General features: G+C 37.6%; 1 protein-coding gene across 1 annotated transcript in view; it reads right to left on the bottom strand.

The window, feature by feature from the left end:
* The window catches only part of LOC135464334 (uncharacterized), a 97,733-nt gene that overhangs the window by 37,720 nt on the left and 41,410 nt on the right, over positions 1-18,603 (bottom strand). The window contains 23 exon segments of the mRNA XM_064741764.1: positions 383-526; positions 1,236-1,355; positions 2,251-2,370; positions 2,894-3,019; positions 3,616-3,739; positions 5,135-5,229; positions 5,919-6,041; positions 6,464-6,586; positions 6,895-7,014; positions 8,144-8,260; positions 8,510-8,644; positions 8,932-9,063; positions 10,058-10,186; positions 11,885-12,004; positions 12,723-12,842; positions 13,820-13,942; positions 14,274-14,384; positions 14,386-14,397; positions 15,208-15,324; positions 15,775-15,897; positions 16,034-16,162; positions 16,692-16,811; positions 17,610-17,861. Of these exon segments, the coding sequence (XP_064597834.1) occupies positions 383-526; positions 1,236-1,355; positions 2,251-2,370; positions 2,894-3,019; positions 3,616-3,739; positions 5,135-5,229; positions 5,919-6,041; positions 6,464-6,586; positions 6,895-7,014; positions 8,144-8,260; positions 8,510-8,644; positions 8,932-9,063; positions 10,058-10,186; positions 11,885-12,004; positions 12,723-12,842; positions 13,820-13,942; positions 14,274-14,384; positions 14,386-14,397; positions 15,208-15,324; positions 15,775-15,897; positions 16,034-16,162; positions 16,692-16,811; positions 17,610-17,861 (2,835 nt within the window).

The following is an 18,603-nucleotide window of genomic DNA, read 5'->3' as shown; positions in this document are numbered from 1 at the left end:
CATCACAAACATACAGGTGATACTGCAAAATTGTGCACAAAGCTATCAGGACAAAAATGACGGTTGAATTGAAGGACCCTGTCACTACAGGTAATGCTGAGGGGTTCTTACCAATGATGTATCTGATTACAATACAGAATATGTTGGAGGTTTATTCCCACGTAGGTACTTCTTGACAATACAGATTTATGTCAACAGAGAAGTTTCACAGACTAACTCGGTGGCTTCTTCGTGATTTCACAGACTAACTCGGCGGCTTATTATCAACAATATGTCAATATTATATTATCAACAAACCCATCAAAGATAGCTAAAACTTCACAAATAGAAGAAAGAAGACAAGGTCATGAGTGTGTGGGAGAGAGGGAGAGAGATATATTACCTGAGCAGGTGGCAGGTAATGTGGAGGTGTTCAGGAAACTGTAGCCCAATAAACAGTAGCACTCATAGGATCCATGTTTGTTGTAGCACCCTGTGTTCTCTCCACAAAGCTGGCCATCAATATCATTTTCACACTCGTTGATATCTGAAACATTCAAACCGTTTTGCAATCATTCCCTTGTTAGCAATTTTCCTTTCATCTTTTTTTCAGGGGACGAATGTTTTCTGATACCCTGAACATGAACCACAGTGAATTAAAGGGGTTTTCAGCCAATACATTTTCCACTTGAAGTTAAAAGAAGACAACATTTGATCAAGTGTGTATATGTTTTGATTAACTATCTCATATGAAGTTTAGAAAGCATATTTTTTTTTTCTTTTCTGATGGTACACAGTTCTAAGAAAGGAAAATCCTCTACACTGAGAAATCAAAAGTGCTGCCGTGTTATTAATTTCAACCAATCATGAGAGAGTCAATCATATAACCCCGGAATCCAGCTGTTCCCGCTGACATCACCTGTACCCAGTTTTGCCTTTTAACTATATATGACCGAGGGGTTCGAGTAAGGCGACCATGAGTTTCTGGTTTCTCTATAATGGCGGCTCCTGCAGCTTCATAAGGACTCTATATTAAAAGCTGATGACTAAAATTACACAGAAGGTTAGGACAAAATGACAAAGCAGACCTACTATCTTGTAAGGTATGTTTCCACACCTCTTCCGGAAAAAATAACGGTAAATTATCTCTTGTCTTTTCTTGTAACATCTTGTAACTTTCTTGTAACAAACTGACAACTAGAAAACCTCTTACTTTATCTGACATATGAACACTGTTCTTATGTGATCTTACTCACCCTGGCAATTGATTCCATTGTCCCCATGGAAGCCATCGTGACAGGCACAAGATCCATCACTGAGACACTCAGAGAAGTAGCCACAGTCCAAGTTATCTACACAGCCAACAGGTGTGTCACCTGTAATGCAATAGATACATATATAGACATAAACATGGCAGCTCCCACCAACATGGCAGATCACATGAACATGCCAACTCACATAAACACGGCAACTTCCACACATTCACATTCACATTCACACAGCAGCCATTAAAAATCTCACTTCCATCTAAACTAGCATTTAGCAAACTTACATATACGTATGCTAGGCAGAGAATCACTAAATGCTCACTGAGTGTGTCACAGACACTGTTGATGTCACAATGACGTTATAGTTTCACCTCATTTCTTTCCTTGTGAAATGTGTGGAAAATGCACTGATTTAATTCATAACATGGTATTCCAAGCACATCTTTATCTCCAAAAGTCAACCTTCACCTGATATACCCCTAATGTTAATGAAAGAATTTTAATTAACAGTTTAGTCAATAAAATACATATGTATATCCCCCCACCACTTCTCAGAAAAAATATAAATTATGTAACATGAGGAGCAGGTGGATCTGATGTCATCTCATTTCTCAAAAAAAACAAAAAAGTCATGAAATTCATGGAATTACTTGTGAAAATCTGTTAAAACACTATGTTATTTATACAAATCTTGACAATGTTTATTTATTTATTTCATTGGTGTTTTACACCATGCTCAAGAATATTTCGCTTATACCACAGTGGCCAGCATTATAATGGGAGGAAATCAGGGGAGTCAGGAGGAAAAAAACCGCCACCAGCAGATTGTTGGCAGACTTTCCTGAGAGGAAGCCAGCATGAGATGGACATAAACTCACAGTGACCGCATTGGTGGGGGGGCTAATGGGTCATAGTGCTGCCCTGGAATGCTAGCCATGGAGGCCCCAGCCTGACAATGTTTCAAGCACAGAGAAAGAAATGATGCAACTGAATGGCATCTTACTTGTGCATGTTTTTCCGTCGCCACTATAGCCGTCTTGACACGCGCAGACATAAGACCCGTCAGAGTTTTCACAATCAGCATTTGGATCACAGTCATTTGCCTGTTCGCATTCGTTCAAATCTGTTACAAACAAGAGCAACAAAAAACATGACCTGTTATTACAGACAAGAACTTTTTAAGGCTTGGAACAGTTTCTTTGAATTTCCAGCTTTTGGAGATCAAGCAACAAGATTACAAGTTTTAAACTGTAAAAACTTCACAAAAAGCTGAATTTTACAAATTATCTATTAAAGAGCAAATAGTACACAAAAAAATATGTTAACAAACAACTATGTATACAAACGTAACCATGTACCATGTATATATGGTTAATGATAAAACCTAAAAAAGTAATTGTACATGCATATATGACAGAACCAAAATTTCCATTAAAAAACTAAAAAAACAACAGACCTCACAACCTCATCCTTGAAGGGTTATCGTAACTCTAATCAAACATGTTCACAGAGATTATATGGATTTTGGAATTACATTTATCTCCCTGTCTTTACACATATGACAAACTTACTGTTGTTGAATTGCAAACAAAATACTGTAGAATGCATTACCCAATAACCAAACACAATGTGAACACATGACTTACCTTGGCAACCATTACTACCCTCCAAGGGGACACCAGCATAACCAACTGGACACTGGCACAGGTTGTCAGTAACACAAACAGCTGTCTCATGACATGTCAGTGTTCCACACTGGGATGCTGACACCTCTGTTTCAAATGAAGTGGACAAAATATTACAATTTGAAACAAGATAAAGTTTCCAGAAAAAAAAAAAAGAAAAAAAGATGTAATTCATGATTACAATTAAGAGCAGAATTACTAATACTGACAGAACACAAGTTGGCATTAAAACTGAGTTTTTAATTCTGTTCTTGTATTTCTAATTTAATACAACTAATATATTAATTGAAGTTTACTTTATGTCTGTGTGGGGGGGGGGGGGGGGGGGTTAAAAAATTATTTGCTCCGCCCATAAAGCAACAATTTGAAGTAAAAGAAAGCTAAAATGTTAAATAAGGTTCATCATACAGACAAATGAAAACTATGCGTAAAAATACTTCCATTTATTCTTTCAGATTTTTTGAAAGGTGTCGAAAGGCATTCAACTGTTTGAATGCCTTTTACTCTTTTCACAAAAATCCAAAAAAGGATATGAAATTATATATTTAGGCATAGCTTCACGTGGTCTATTAGTAATGCCTTCTTCAGTTTTTAGATGTCTTTTCCTTTCAATGGGTGAAGCCCAACAGGAAAAAAGAGCAATTTTTGATTATCATTTACTGAAACTGGCTTATCTCACTCACCTTCACAAGTTATTCCATCGCCAGCATAACCATTATTGCCATGTACATTCATAGCCTCCTTCCGTGTCGGTGCAGGCGGCATGAACATGACACAGGTCTGCCTTTTGTGAACACTCATCAATATCTAAAACAGTGCAAACAAACAGATCTCAGGAAGGTTAAGAACATTAACGCCATCATTCTCAAAACTCCAATGTTCTGTTGGTTGTACAAGTTTGTTGAAAACTGACAAAAGGGGCCTGAAACTTGAACGTGATGTGTAAACTACCATAGAGTGTGTCAAAATTCAATTCAAAAGGATGACATGTTTGAGAAACTCTCATAGTCCCAAACAAAAGTTAAAATCCAAAAATTTTGATGAAAATAGAAGTAAGAGTCTGGAACTGGAACTTGATTTGTAACTTATCATGGTGAAATCGGGGGATATAGTATATTATATCCCAGGTGAAACAATGTATCAGATTTCAGATCAATATGAAAAAACCGCTTAAAAAAAAAACCCAAAAAGCTGTCAGTCGAAGACCAGCTATACTTTTGCCTAAACTCAAACATAATGTGTAATCTGTTTTGAAAATTTTTGGAATTTCTGATGGACTCATGGATGGACTGTCAGATTGACGGACTGACAATCAAGGTGTAAACCTACAGTCCACTTCGGTTCATGTAGAAAACTAATATCCCATGGCTCAACAGTACTTGTGGAACAAGATGTCAGCCCTTACTTTCACATAGGTTGTTGGAGCCCTTTTCGTAGCCTGCATTACATGCACCATCTGTAAGAGCCTCTTGTGTTCCTGCACTGAGCATTTTCACTGCATCTATGGGTGCCTAGCTTGCACTCATTAATATCTGAAACACAAGAAAAAAAACCTCAGTTTAAATTAATTCTTTATTGATTTGTGTGTTTCGCTGTACTTAAAAATATTTCACTAATACGACGGTGGCCAGCATTATGGTGGGAGGAAATCAAGCAGAGCCCGTGGGAAACCCACGACCATCCGCAGCTGGCCGGAGAGGAAGCCACCTCAGTCTGAGCATTTCATCAGCAGCATGGCAAGCTGTAGACCAGATATTTTCACTTAAACATAGAAAAAGAATACTAAGTTTGCTCAGTTACCATGCTGGCCCTTGAGAAAGTCATGTGCTCGAATGCAGCCACCCTGCTTTTGTTGTGGCTTCAAGTCAGGAAGTTTGAAAGGTACCTGATCAAGGACGGTGGTTTACTCCAGTTTCCTCCACTTATAAACCTGCCTGTTATTGTTTATTTCATTTATGCTTCTCGGAGTACTTGAGAATGTTTCACTTATAAAACTGCGGCCAGCATTACGGCAAGGGGAAACCGAGCAGAGCCCTGGGTAAACCCACGATCTTCAACAGGTTGCTGGCAGGCATTCCCACATATGACCAATGATAAAACCAGCATGAGTTGGACTTGAACTCTCAGTTGCCGCCTTGATGAGAAGCTCCTGGGTCATTGTGCAGAGCTACATATTTCAAAGTGAAAAATTCCTGAAGTTACCTTAGTGAGAAGCTCCTGGGTAATTGTGCTGTGATAGCAAGCTGACCATAAGCTCACGCCAATTATCTTAGTGAGAAGCTCCTGGGTAATTGTGCCTGTGATAGCAAGCTGACCATAAGCTCACGCCAATTATCTTAGTGAGAAGCTCCCTGGGTAACTGTGCTGTGATAGCAAGCTGACCATAAGCTCACGCCAATTATCTTAGTGAGAAGCTCCTGCGTAATTGTGCTGTGATAGCAAGCTGACCATAAGCTCACGCCAATTATCTTAGTGTGATGCTCCTGAGTTATTGTGCTGTGATAGCAAGCTGACCACTCAACCATGGAGGCCCCAGTAAAAAGATTCAAAACTACAATTCCAGGACAAATATTGATAGGCAGGTGGTTGAGTAAAGATTCAAAGGCAAAGAAAAGTTTAAGGTTGTACATAACACTTTTTCAGTCATGTGATGACGAAAGAGTGTGCAAGTAAACTGAAAGATACTGACAGAAGGAAGAAGATTGAGAACAGATTTTTTTCATAAATCAATCGGAAGACTGGCCTATTTTACTTCCTTAAAGGTCTTGCATATGATCCAATCCAGGATTGACGTTTGACCTACTGCGGAAGCTCCACCAACTGAGCCATCCGGGTCGGTCAGATGAAAAGCCATTTAAAATATCTTTTCACTATGAGAAAGGTACTGACCATGCCCAATTTTTAACCCTCAAACCCTTTATCAATCAGTTAAAAAGAAAATAAAAAAGAAACATTGTCTAGCCACATGTATGTGAGTGACACCTACCTTGGCAAACTCCCTCCTCCTCAGTAAAACCCTCCAAGCACACACAATCATAGGAGCCAGGGGTGTTGATACAATTAGAGTGTGCAGAGCAATTGGCCAGGCCTGTAGCACACTCATTGATGTCTAACAAACAAAAAAACCCAAAATTAACAACAATCCAATTTCACTACATGATTACATATTTAAATAGCATTTTAATAATCATTGAAAAGATGTATGCTTTGGGTTTTACCTCGTACTTAACAACATCATTAAAAAGATCCAAAATAGTTTTTGTGTTTCATTTGGACACAATAGATTTTTATGATGATGGTAATACATTTGATCATGGCATCGGAGATGAAATGCATAAATGTTATAAATTCATCAATCACCATTCATGATGGCTGCCCCGCATAAAGTCGCAAGCTTAAAACGTAAGAATCGGGCACTACTACAACTTAAACGGCGTTAACAGTGGGGACTGCAGTGAAATGTGGTACTGGCCTACAGATAATTGTGGTGATACCTGGGGCTTGCACACAGGTAAATCTGCCTAAACTTACCTTCACAGGCGTCACAGTGACCTGAATAGCCATCTCGACAGACACAACTGAAACCACCATCATGGTTAACACATCTCGCGTTCTGAGCACAGTCATGGCTACCGGCATTACATTCATTAAGATCTGATCAAGAAATAATACAACAAATATAGATTAATACAGATAAATAACTTTCACCTATCTGCAAATGCACAAAAACCTTATTTTTGTTACTTTTTTTAAAATAAAACTATAACATATAGAACTTTTAAAGTGTCATTTTAGCTTTTATTAAATACCATAACTGTGGAACCAGGTAACCAGATAGGTAGGTCATTACTTTTATTTAATTTGTGTTTAATGCTGACCTGTGCTTACTCAAAATATTTTTCGATACTCAAAGTGCAGCCCTTTATTCTCCTCAACATGTTAAAACAATGCCATTTTCATACCTTCACATGTAATTCCATTTCCAACATAGCCTTCCAAACATGTGCAGATGAAAGAGCCCTCATTGTTACTGCATACAGCATTTGGACTACAGCTGCCCTTACTCGTGCACTCATTGACATCTGAACAAACAAGAAAGACAGATCAATATTGTACAAACACACCAGCAGTAAATCACCTTTATTTCAATGTTTCAAGTTGATAAAGAAAAAAAAACAAACAAACATAAAAATAAATCGTATGTATACATGTAGCCAAGGATCTCTTCTGTGATCTTTTAATATGGGGTTAGCTGTAGCTCAAAGTCGAGGAGTCTTCCAAGTTAAAATAGTGGTATTTAAAAACAGCTTATTACGCCACAAAAATCCATGCAAAATGAGCCAATAAATACATTTACCGGGCAAAACTCCAATAAACTATGTTCACTGAGGCATTTTCTTTTCCTCTGCCAATTTTTGCCACAATCTGTTATGCGGCATAAGGCCTTTAAGGCCAGTAAATACAAGACAATTCACAGTTGTGACTTGCGCTCGCGTGCCCTGTCAACATCGTGACCTGATAAATCAGGTTGTTGCTTGATGCACCTGCGTGGTTGGACTTTCACCACGTCTCTATGTTTTGATCAGCTAGCTGTCAGTTCTGAAAGACAGCAGTTCTGACAGACAGCAACTCATGTTACTGCGGAGGAGCAAATTTGCAATTGTCTGAAGGTTATGGAGCAGAATGATGGACTCCACAATGTGTGAAATGTCAAGTTAAGTTTGCAGTGCAAAGTGGGGTTGTCTTTGGTAACCGTTCCATTCTAAATTTCAGGGAACGGTCAACCGCTGCTGCACATGCGCACATCCTGACCCAGATTTTAAAAAACATGGCAGCGCATAGCAACCTGCCAAATATGAGTGTATTTTTAACTTTGGAGAATGGTGATGCAAAGGCAAGTAGCAATTGCGGCAAAATGTGTGTAAATATTTTAGCTTTTAAAATTTTATATGTGTATTCAGGATGAATCTAGCACACACGCATCGGAACTGAATAAGGGGGTAGCTCTTTGTAGGCATTATACTGGAATCGGGCGCACATATCCCTCGGGATAAGGGTGGCCAGCAGTCCCCGCATTTCAGTGTATATAAGCCCCCCTTAGACTGAGGTCTCGGGCTAGTCTACATGTAGTTTGTTGTTCTTCATAGTAGATTTGAGCATGGAGAGTGGCGAATGTAGTTCAGACAAGCTACGGAGTTTAGAAATTCTCACCTGTACAATCATCTCCAGTGAAGCCAATCTTGCATCTGCATGTGTAACTGCCCACTTCATTTACACATTCGGAGTTAGATGGACAGTTATACATTTCCTCATCACATTCATTCAGGTCTAAAAATAATAACCACAAGCATCTAGTTAACTGCAACTGCAACAGCATAACAATGTCATACCTGAGAAGTTTTCACTTACATGTACGGGATTGGGGTCAGTTTTATGGGCAGATGTAATAGCCAAAATTCTGCCTGATAAGGATATTGTTTTGAAGCTTGCCTGAGAGGCAGAAAGTACTGATGGCCCTGTGTACTTCATAAATGAACAAGCAATCTAAGAAAACAATAAATCGACATTTTACAGTACCTTGACATGACTGGGTGTCGTCTTCTGGATCTGTCACCATTTTGTACCCCTCATCACAGACACAGTTATATCCACCAACAGTGTTCTTGCATTCCGAGAGAAGTGGACAAGGATCATCTGCACACTCATTAATATCTAAAAATAAAAAAAAACAATGGTATGTGTTTGTGGTGATCTACGATGAGCAACAACTGTATACTGATAAATTTAGACACATGGACTCTTGTCTTGACGTGTGAACACTGTTAGAGAACTTTTATTTTTCAGCTATGAGAACTTACATGTACTTATTCTGTAGGTTTTCAAAATGTTCAGGTTTCACTTCCAACCATTGTGATAAAAACAAATCTCCATAGAGTCCTCTCACAAAATTTCAACTTACAACAATCATGATTATTATACTGAGATCTCTAAAAACTTGCCTTCACAATCAGCGTCAGGTTTAGGTCGACTGAATCCTTCATCACATACACAGTCAAAGCTTCCAAATGTGTCCTCGCAGCGCTCATTTCGTCCACAGATAACTTCTCCATTCACCTCACACTCATTCTTGTCTACAAATCAAACAGAAGAATATAGTCAACCAGAAAAATGTTACAAAATGCTGCATGGTACAAAACGCTGAATGCATGTACACATGATTGCTCTAAGCACACTGATTGACTGAAAGCCTTGGGATGCCTCTGACCACCCCAATTCTTCAACCTTTCAACTGCCTCTGCAACCAATATTTTGAAACATTATGAGAGAACTATGGGGTGTTGAGAAACAATTTGCACAGTTTTATGAAGCCTGCATTTTGAGTGACTCATATGAATCATTTTCAGTATCATATTCACATTAATTGCGTGCATACATTCCACTACACAAAAGTGCTTTAGTGGTTGAAAAGGTTGAAGATTTACAGTATGTGGAAACACAGATGTGGGATCCCTGCGATCTAGGGTCAAATAATACCGGTGACACCAGCCCTTCCTGATAATTATAAATGCCCAAGGTGATCCAATTGGTTTTGTCTTCTATGAAATCTATGTTATCTATGGATGGTTTCTACATGAAACAGGTTACTACTAAGGTTTTGTAGACAAAACAAATATCTGCCCCTTTCATGACATTACATCTGTAAACAATGTAACAACTAGTCAAAATATCAGAATGGTTAAAAGATGATCAAGAGGACAGATGGAGTCATGCAGCAAGGCCTTATCAATTATTCAAGAAGGACGGCCATCATAAAAAAAGCATGCAAGCAAATTTAATGAAATCCAGCCAAGTGATTGAGGCCATCTCTTACAGACAAGCAGTAATCATTCAGAATTTCTAAAACAGTCACCATAATCTAACCAGTTATACAGGTACCAACTCTGAAACCAAATTTGATTACAGTCCATCCACTAGTTTTGAAGATATTTTTCAGACAAGCTCAGACACTGGACAATGGATATCAGAAACACAGTAAACTGATGTCGTAAAACATGACATAAAATGACAATAAAATTTAATTTCTCGCAAATAAAGCTGCGATAGTTAAAGTTTTACATGTCTTACTTTCACATCCATCAGATGTCTGAACGAAACCGTCTTTGCACTGGCACGACGATCGATCTCCGTTGGGCTTACATATCATGTTGGCACTCGCACTGCACTTGCTGCTGTCATAAGTGCAATCCTCTGGGGCTACACAAAAACACAAAAAGCGCCAATCAGAGACTGCCAAGAATCGACCTGTACAAGTACATTTGTGTTTTCTCCAGTATCACTATGAGTAAGTTTATTTGTTTACTTACTTGACTGATGGTAAATGTCATACTCATGAATTTGTCACTTATACCATGGTTGTCAATTTTATTGGTAGAGGAAACCGGGAAGGGAGTCAGAGGGAATCAAGGCTGAACCACCAACCTAACTGGGCACCAACTGATCAACCTTCCTATGTGGACGTCTTTTAAATAAACACTAGACAGTACAAACAGCCACACAAACCTTGTCCTCAGCTTACTGTCACTAAGGCCCAGTGTACAGGGGGAGAGGGGTCAGTGACGTCCTGCTATATTGCTGCACTACTCTTTGTTAGTCTTATCTTCCCATTTTCAAGCACAATCTCAATAAGACACAGAAAGCCCAAAACACACTCACTTAGCATCTATAAAGTTTTTAAACCAAAATTTTATTTTCGCAGTCTGTTTCACCAATATGTTTCAGAAAAATATCAGTAAGAATGTTAGCAAACTACTTTGCCATATTTGGAACATTTTCAGTTTTACAGGCTAATATATCTTTCAGAAATGGAAACAAATAAAGAATTAATTATAAAAGAGCAAAATGTTTCTGAATGTGCCAAGCACCTAGAAAGATCTCACTATCCTGTGTTCTATGGCAAACCAATATGGACAATTCGATTTATGTACAGCTGATGCTGGTCACTGAGGATCTCAATTCTTATCTATCCTAGGAAACAAAATTTTCAATCCCTATTGTCAAGCCTCGGAGTTTAATCCTCTAACAGATAATCCTAAAAATCTCAGAAAACATATTATGAAACTGATACTGTCCGGTGTTAAAAAAATGTCATCAAATTCAAAAAGAATACTTGTCCTTTATGTAATTCAAATTGTAAAAGGAGATAGATTTCATCATCTTCTAGCCTTCCCTATTTTCAGTACCAGTATTAGATAATCATGCAGACATACATATACCTACATTTTATTTAAGTAACTCAAATGAATACAAGCCACTTTAACTAATAACACATTGTAAAACACTGCATTAACCCTAATTCCACCACTTTTTTGCATATGAAAGAGGAACTTTTCAGTGCAATGTATGAACATTTTCAATTTGACTTTGGAAACAAAACTACATTGTTTGGCTCGACCACTTTCAGGGTTTCACAAAGGTATGATTTTATCTGTTAACACAGAATAACGCCTTCAGAATATGCTTAAATAAACACCTTAAAATGTGCAAAATGATTTACAATAAGCATTTATCCAAGTACTGATCACCTATTTTAGTCATCCTCTCCAAAGTAAACCAATGTGCCCAATGTATTGATTGTCACCTGTTTCAGTCGGTGCTCTTTAACTCCAAGTTTCATGTCATTACATTTTAATTCTGAACCCTCTGTACCTGAATCAAGCCAGGAGTAATAAAGAAATCTGAAACTGTATCTGGATAGCTTAATGTTGTAATAGGCCATAGGACAAATTTTTACTTACGGAAACAACGGTGTTGCCAGATTATGAGGGCCAATCACATAACAGTAATGGTAAATAACATAACACGACTGGCTGGGCTAGGCTGGCAACACCGGTGTTTTCATAGGCTCATAAGCTCCCTTAGTTTTCAGATTTTCAACCTAAAAATGCTACTTACCCAGGCAAGTGATTCCATCTGAGTGGAGATAGTAGTCATTATTACAGACACACTCAAAGTCATTCACTTTGTCCTTACACTGTCCATTGATGCAGGTGACAGACGCACAGTCATCAATGTCTGTGTGAAAACACAAAAACACACACACAATGGTTCAAAATTTTTTCTGTTCATTTTGTTATAATCTGCTTAATCCATACATGTGTGTATATATGTATTTCTACTGCTTCTACAGTGCACAATTAACAGAAAGTGCTTGTATACAGAAACAAAACTATTCATGCATTTTTATTCCTTGCTTCATAATTACTTGACTATAAATCCTACAACCAGGGTGAAAGTTTGTGTGAATGTGAGAGTGAGAGGGCCTCAGGGGAGATCAACTACTGTTGTTGTGTGAATGTATATAGCTCTCTGTAAATAAAATTCATCATCATCATTATTATTATTATCCAATGATCAGTCATCTGTAGCCTCATTGTCATCATCAGATTCTTCCGTAACATGGTACATTCTGCTCTCCCTCATATTCTATTTTGTGAGTTACTATTCGCATGCATGGTGCAAACTTCTTAAAATGTTTAACTTTAGGCTGAAGGTAAGTTTCATCTGATGGTGAACTGAGAAATCACTCAAGTCACCATACATCTTGATTACAGCTTTATGTCACTAAATCACATACATGGTGTTATAGATTGAGCACAAACGATAACACTAAATCTGTAAGCCTGGCAAGTTACAAATACATGTTCCCTGTGGACATGCCCAATCTGCAAATAATCACTGGGTGGAGTTTGTGAAGTGTTTAAACCAACATAGTGAAAACTTGACGCCTTACCAACACACGAGTCTCCTGATGCTTCGTATCCAGGTAAGCAATCACACTTGTACGAACCGGCCGTGTTAATGCATTCGGAGAAATCCTGGCAAATTCCACTTTGTGAGCACTCGTCCACATCTAGAATCAAGCATTATTGTTAGGTAACTCGCCCAACAGAGTAAAACCCATCGTCATTCATGCCCTGGGATCATGGGGCAATCTTATTATAAATATTTCAATCATTAAACTTGGTATGGTCTATTCGGTTATTTTAGCTAAAATTTGTTTTACAATAACTTATCCATAATCTATGTTGGTCAAGCAATATTTTGACCTTGTTACCTATGAAATAACAATTTTAGACTGATTAGAAATACTTATGGAGTCTAAGATCACTTTGTAATACTGGGGCTGTGACTAGAGACCTCCCCCAAACAAAGTCTCTTTGTTTTTTTTTTTTTTACATTTTTCAAGGCCACAGTTTAAGGTTTTTGATGTTGCTTCAAGACCTTGAAGGAAAGAGAGAAAATTGGCAATGTAAGTTTAGGAGTAAGGTAAAGGCCAATTTGGAATCTGGACCTGCCATACAAATAGCACAATTCTCACCATCCTTGCTCAACCCCTCCATAAAATCATGAACGTTAAAACACACTTTCACCCATCTTTAGTGTAGCCCTCCATGAAATCATACACTCACAAACATCCTTCTCCCTATCCACCAGTGTAAGTTGCCATAAACCCATGAATTTCAAATTATGCTTTCCCCTGTCCCCAATGTAACTATACTCCTGAACATTCCAACACACGTTTCCTTATCCCCAATGTAACTACAATCCTGAACACTCCAACACACTTTTCCTTATCCTCAATGTAACTACAATCCTGAAAATTTCCTTATCCCCAATGTAACTACAATCCTGAACATTCCAACACACTTTTCATTATCTCCAATGTAACTACAATCCTGAACATTCCAACACACTTTTCCTTATCCCCAATGTAACTACAATCCTGAACATTCCAACACACTTTTCCTTATCCCCAATGTAACTACAATCCTGAACATTCCAACACACTTTTCCTTCTCCACAATGTAACTACAATCCTGAACTTACCAACACAGTTTTGTCCAACCTTAGTGTAGCCTTCTTTACAATCACAACGGTATGACCCTTCATTGTTAACGCAGTCAGAAACGGCTTCATCACAGAAATTGTTCATTTCACACTCATTTACGTCTACAAGATAATTTCACAAAGATGATAGTTTCCAATATTTTTGATTTTGAAATAAGAACATACATGTATATTCACTTAATACCTACATATTTTTTCCATTTTTTTATTCATTATGATCTGTGGTAACTGTTACAGCCATCAGTATCGATGACAAAGTATAAAATATTTACAGTAATAAATTATTCAAACAAAAAGAAGTTGAAACAATTATTATTTCATAACATATACTGAAATATTCTGCGAGACAATTAGATATTGTGTAATTAATATAATTTTTAATCAAAGAAGGAAATTTCCATGGAAATTATCACTGTGGAAGAAGAGTATTTACCTTTACAGAACTTTCCATTCCCTGAATAGCCATCTTTACAATTGCATTTGAAGGATCCAATGGTGTTCACACAAATGGCATGTTTAGAACAGGAATACAACGTCACCCTCACATTCGTTGATATCTAAAAATAAAAAAATAATAAATAAAAATTCATATTCCCTGATGCCAAAACTGTATTTATTTAATTATTTATTCAAAGAAAAGAGTTTCATTGTGTCCTGAAGAATATTGCCACATTGCCATTATTATCCCACTGCCAGGTTTATATGGGACAGAACGACTGCCTTTGGTTGATACCCGACTACATATGACCTTCTGAAAAAGCGCAATGATCTGGGTCTCTAAAGAGATCTTTGTGCACATTGCTTCACTGTAGTCGAAAATCAAACTTCATATTTAATTAAACAATTTCTAATAAAATATGTGTCACACAGAAGTACATGTACTTCTAAAAGGGCAAACTTGTCTCATTTGGAAGTAAACCAACACAAAGGGGGAGTCATTTTCAACATTGAAAAGAGAAAACATGAAGTGCTAGGAAAAACTGGAATAATAACCAAAAAAGCAAAGTTAACTTTATGTACTTCCACAGAACAAACATGAAGATACTAATCAAAAATGTAACATCAAGTACAGGTACTTTCAAAGGGCAAACACCAAATACTAGTCCAAAAGGTAAATATGGAGTACAGGTACTGTCAGAGGGCAAACACCAATACTAGTCCAAAAGGTAAATATAAAGTGTTCATCCAGAAAGCAAAGCTAACATTAAAGTACCTTCACATAGCAAACACAAAACACTTAACCACATTATGCAGATAACTACATGTACAATGAATCAGTATCAAAATCATAACACATTGTGTACTGTGCTATTTCTTTGTGGACTTAGCTATTACTAATGCTCATTTATTTATCTGAATTTTTTTACCTTTACAGACACCATTAATTTCCTGCATTCCATCTTTGCACTTGCAACTGTAGCTCCCTACTGTGTTTTTACATTCCGCATTTGATGCACATGGGGATCCCTCACATTCATCAATATCTGAGGACAAAAATACAATTTTAAAATCATAAATAGGCCTTCAATGAATATTTTTGCAATGGTAAGGTTAGAATATTGACAAAATGATGACAAGCCATAATCAATCATTCAATGAATATTTTTTTTCATGATCAAATACACTTCCTTTACACCTTCAAGTAAACAGAAGGAATTGTAACTGTGATAAATAAATATAAGTTTATATCTTCATAGCTCCCTACATTCTAAGCCACTCAAAAGAAATAAAATGGTTTTGGGCTTTTCTATGGCCATATCAGGAAAACATACACTTTCTTGGAAGTTTGGTAAGTTTAGCAAAACTCAAATAATTTCAGTTCATGTATGACATCCAAACCTTCATTTTCATTTCCAAAACTGGAAGCAGAACTATAGAGAACTACCCCAAAGGGCAGTATGTTTATTAATCCACAGCAAATAAACAAGCCTTACCTGTACAGTTATCTCCAGACACAACATAGCCCTTTTCACAGCTGCAGGTGTATCCATCATCAGTGTTCTCACAAGTCTGCTCAGAACCACATGAATCTTGCAGGTCCACACACTCGTCCAAATCTGTAACACAGCAAATCCCCAGGCTAAAAAAAAAACTACTTTCTAACAATAATAACCTTCAATTACTTGCTCTGAATTTAACTCTGAATTTAAGACCTCACTTCAACATTATCAGGATTAACATTTATAGTATTACCTTTACACTCAACAACAACACCGGCGGTGTTAGTCATGGGTTGATCGCACCGACACTCAAATGTCCCTTCCATATTCTCACAAGTGAAGCCATCAGGGCAAGGGTTGGGGTCCCCACATTCATCAATGTCTGTAAAAGCATTCAGAAAATAGGCCTCAACACAAGACTAACACAACAAATGACTGATACCACATATATCAAAATGCCGAACATACTAGCTCTTTTCTCCATTCCATCTAACGATTAAAATTTTATCATTGTATTTGCAGGTGGTTTCTTTCACAGTATTGCTAAACCCTATGTGCAAACTGAAAAGTTTTTACACAAGAAAGTTTGGTTAAACTTTATTCATATAAGGTCAACACACCTTTATACAAAACACCTCTGCATGAATAGTACAAGGGTAGGCTGCAAGGCACCTGCTGGCGCCATCATCAAAAAATTCTATGTTGGGGGTAACTCAACCCCATGAGGAAAATTGGCTAAGTCGTTTTTTTTTTTTATATATATATGCTGGCTGATAAAAAAGACAGGGATTGTAAATAAATTATCACTGAGAAGAAAAAAAATATGCCACCAAAAACTTAACAAAAAATTTAGGGTAAGTCAATTTTTGGAGGGTAAGTCTGATTGAAGATATTGTTAATGATGGTCTTACCTTTACAACTTCCATCAGGCATCTGGTCAAAGCCTTCTTCACATGTGCATGTGTAGGAGCCTTCCACATTAGTGCATACTTGATTGGGTCCTTTACACTTAGTCAAGCACTCATCAACATCTGTGCAACACACAAAAATACAAAATCGATTTAGGTGATTGATTAATTGGTGTTAAGCACTACACTGGAAATCATCCAATTACATGTATATGGCGGCTGTAAGGAATGTGGGTGGAGGATGCGTGGATTTCATTTTGTTGTGTTTCACTGTAATTATTTACTGAAACAGTGCTCCCATTCCATACTCAGCACTGAATCGCTCCATCCTCAGCTGTTACATATATGATTTCAAGAAAGCTTGAAAAATACCTGTTTGGCAAAAGTGTTGATGCAAACCAAATCCCAGTCTGCCTCATGCCATGTGGCAACTGTCTCATGTCATGTGGCAATTGTCTCATGTCATGTGGCAAACTGTAGGCTAAGCCGATCGTAACTACCCTCACTACACCTGCTACAGAAAACATAGCAATGTTTCCGATAGAATATAACAATGTTTCCTAGAGGATTTAGTAATGTTTCCCAGAGGATTTAACAGTGTTTCCATGAGGGTTTAGCAATCTTTCCCAGAGGATTTAACAATGTTTCCCAGAAGATTTAGTATTACGTCTAAGGGGACTTAATGTTTCCCAAAGAATTTAATAATTTAACCATGAGTAATGTAGCTGAAACAATTTGCAAATGTGTCCCCTGGGATTTAACAATGTTGCAGATAAATTCTGCAATTCATCCTACAGAATATAACAATGGTTTCCACCGTGTTAAGAATGTTTCATGGAGGATTTAACAATATACTTTGAGGATTTAAAAACATTTCCCTGCAGATTTAACAACATAACTGACTGCACAGAGCTGACTGACCTTTACAGAAGATGCCATCGCCTGTGTAGCCCACGCTGCATTCACAGCTATGAGAGCCCTCTTCCTCAATACAGTTAGCATCAGGAGAACAATCATTAAGGTCATCCTCATCACACTCTCTGATGTCTGTGCAGTCTCTGCCGTACTCCTTGAAGCCAGGTTTACACAGGCAATCAAAGCCATCATCTCTGTCAACACAGATCTGCCTGGACGAACACTGTGACAAATCATCACTGCTACATTCATCTATGGCTGCAATCAAAACCACATGAAAAAGGATAAGCAAGGGAAGTAACCCCATGTTTCACAAGAAACAGTATTATATTTTTCTCAGATTGACCAATCAACAGTAAACGCTGACTATAACAATATCACCTTTTTTTTTAGTTGCGTCTTTGGACTATTGACATCAGTTTTCAGCAAGATCTAAAACCAATTGCACACAATGGCACGACTGACTCACACAAGTTGTATTCTGTGCTCATATTTTTAATATGAAATCTACTAAGTCTTATAAGTACTTTGGCACAATGAACAGGTGCTCTGGATCCTCTCCTTCAAAATGTTATTTTACTGATTATCACAAACATACGTATGACCAATGACTTAAAATTTTGCCCATGAAAGAAGGTGAACTTGCCTTAATCTGAAGAGTTCTATTGATCTTAGAACTTTCAAGCTTTGTTTGAAAGTTAAGATGTAAAGAGTATGTTTCTGCACTAAAAGTAATGAGGCATGTTTTTGTTTTTAATCATGCACTTTATAACACTACAACTGGGTTCTGGGAATGGAAGAAGTGATACACCAACAGTCAGACAATCGGGAAACATTGGCAAAACTGGTTACCCAGCAACCATGTTTCTTGACACCTGTGCTTCGTGGTGTTCGTCCAGACACACCTTGTTGTGCTAGTGTTATGCTAGTGTTGTGCATGATGCTTCATGCCTCCTGATGACCTATACTAATTTAAAGGAGGGGCTGCCAATTGGTCAAT

The sequence above is a fragment of the Liolophura sinensis genome, chromosome 1 (genome assembly GCF_032854445.1).
Source record: "Liolophura sinensis isolate JHLJ2023 chromosome 1, CUHK_Ljap_v2, whole genome shotgun sequence".
Classification (NCBI taxonomy): domain Eukaryota; kingdom Metazoa; phylum Mollusca; class Polyplacophora; order Chitonida; family Chitonidae; genus Liolophura; species Liolophura sinensis.
The sequence above is the reverse complement of the archived record's forward strand: the minus strand, read 5'-3'. Positions and strand labels throughout refer to the sequence as shown.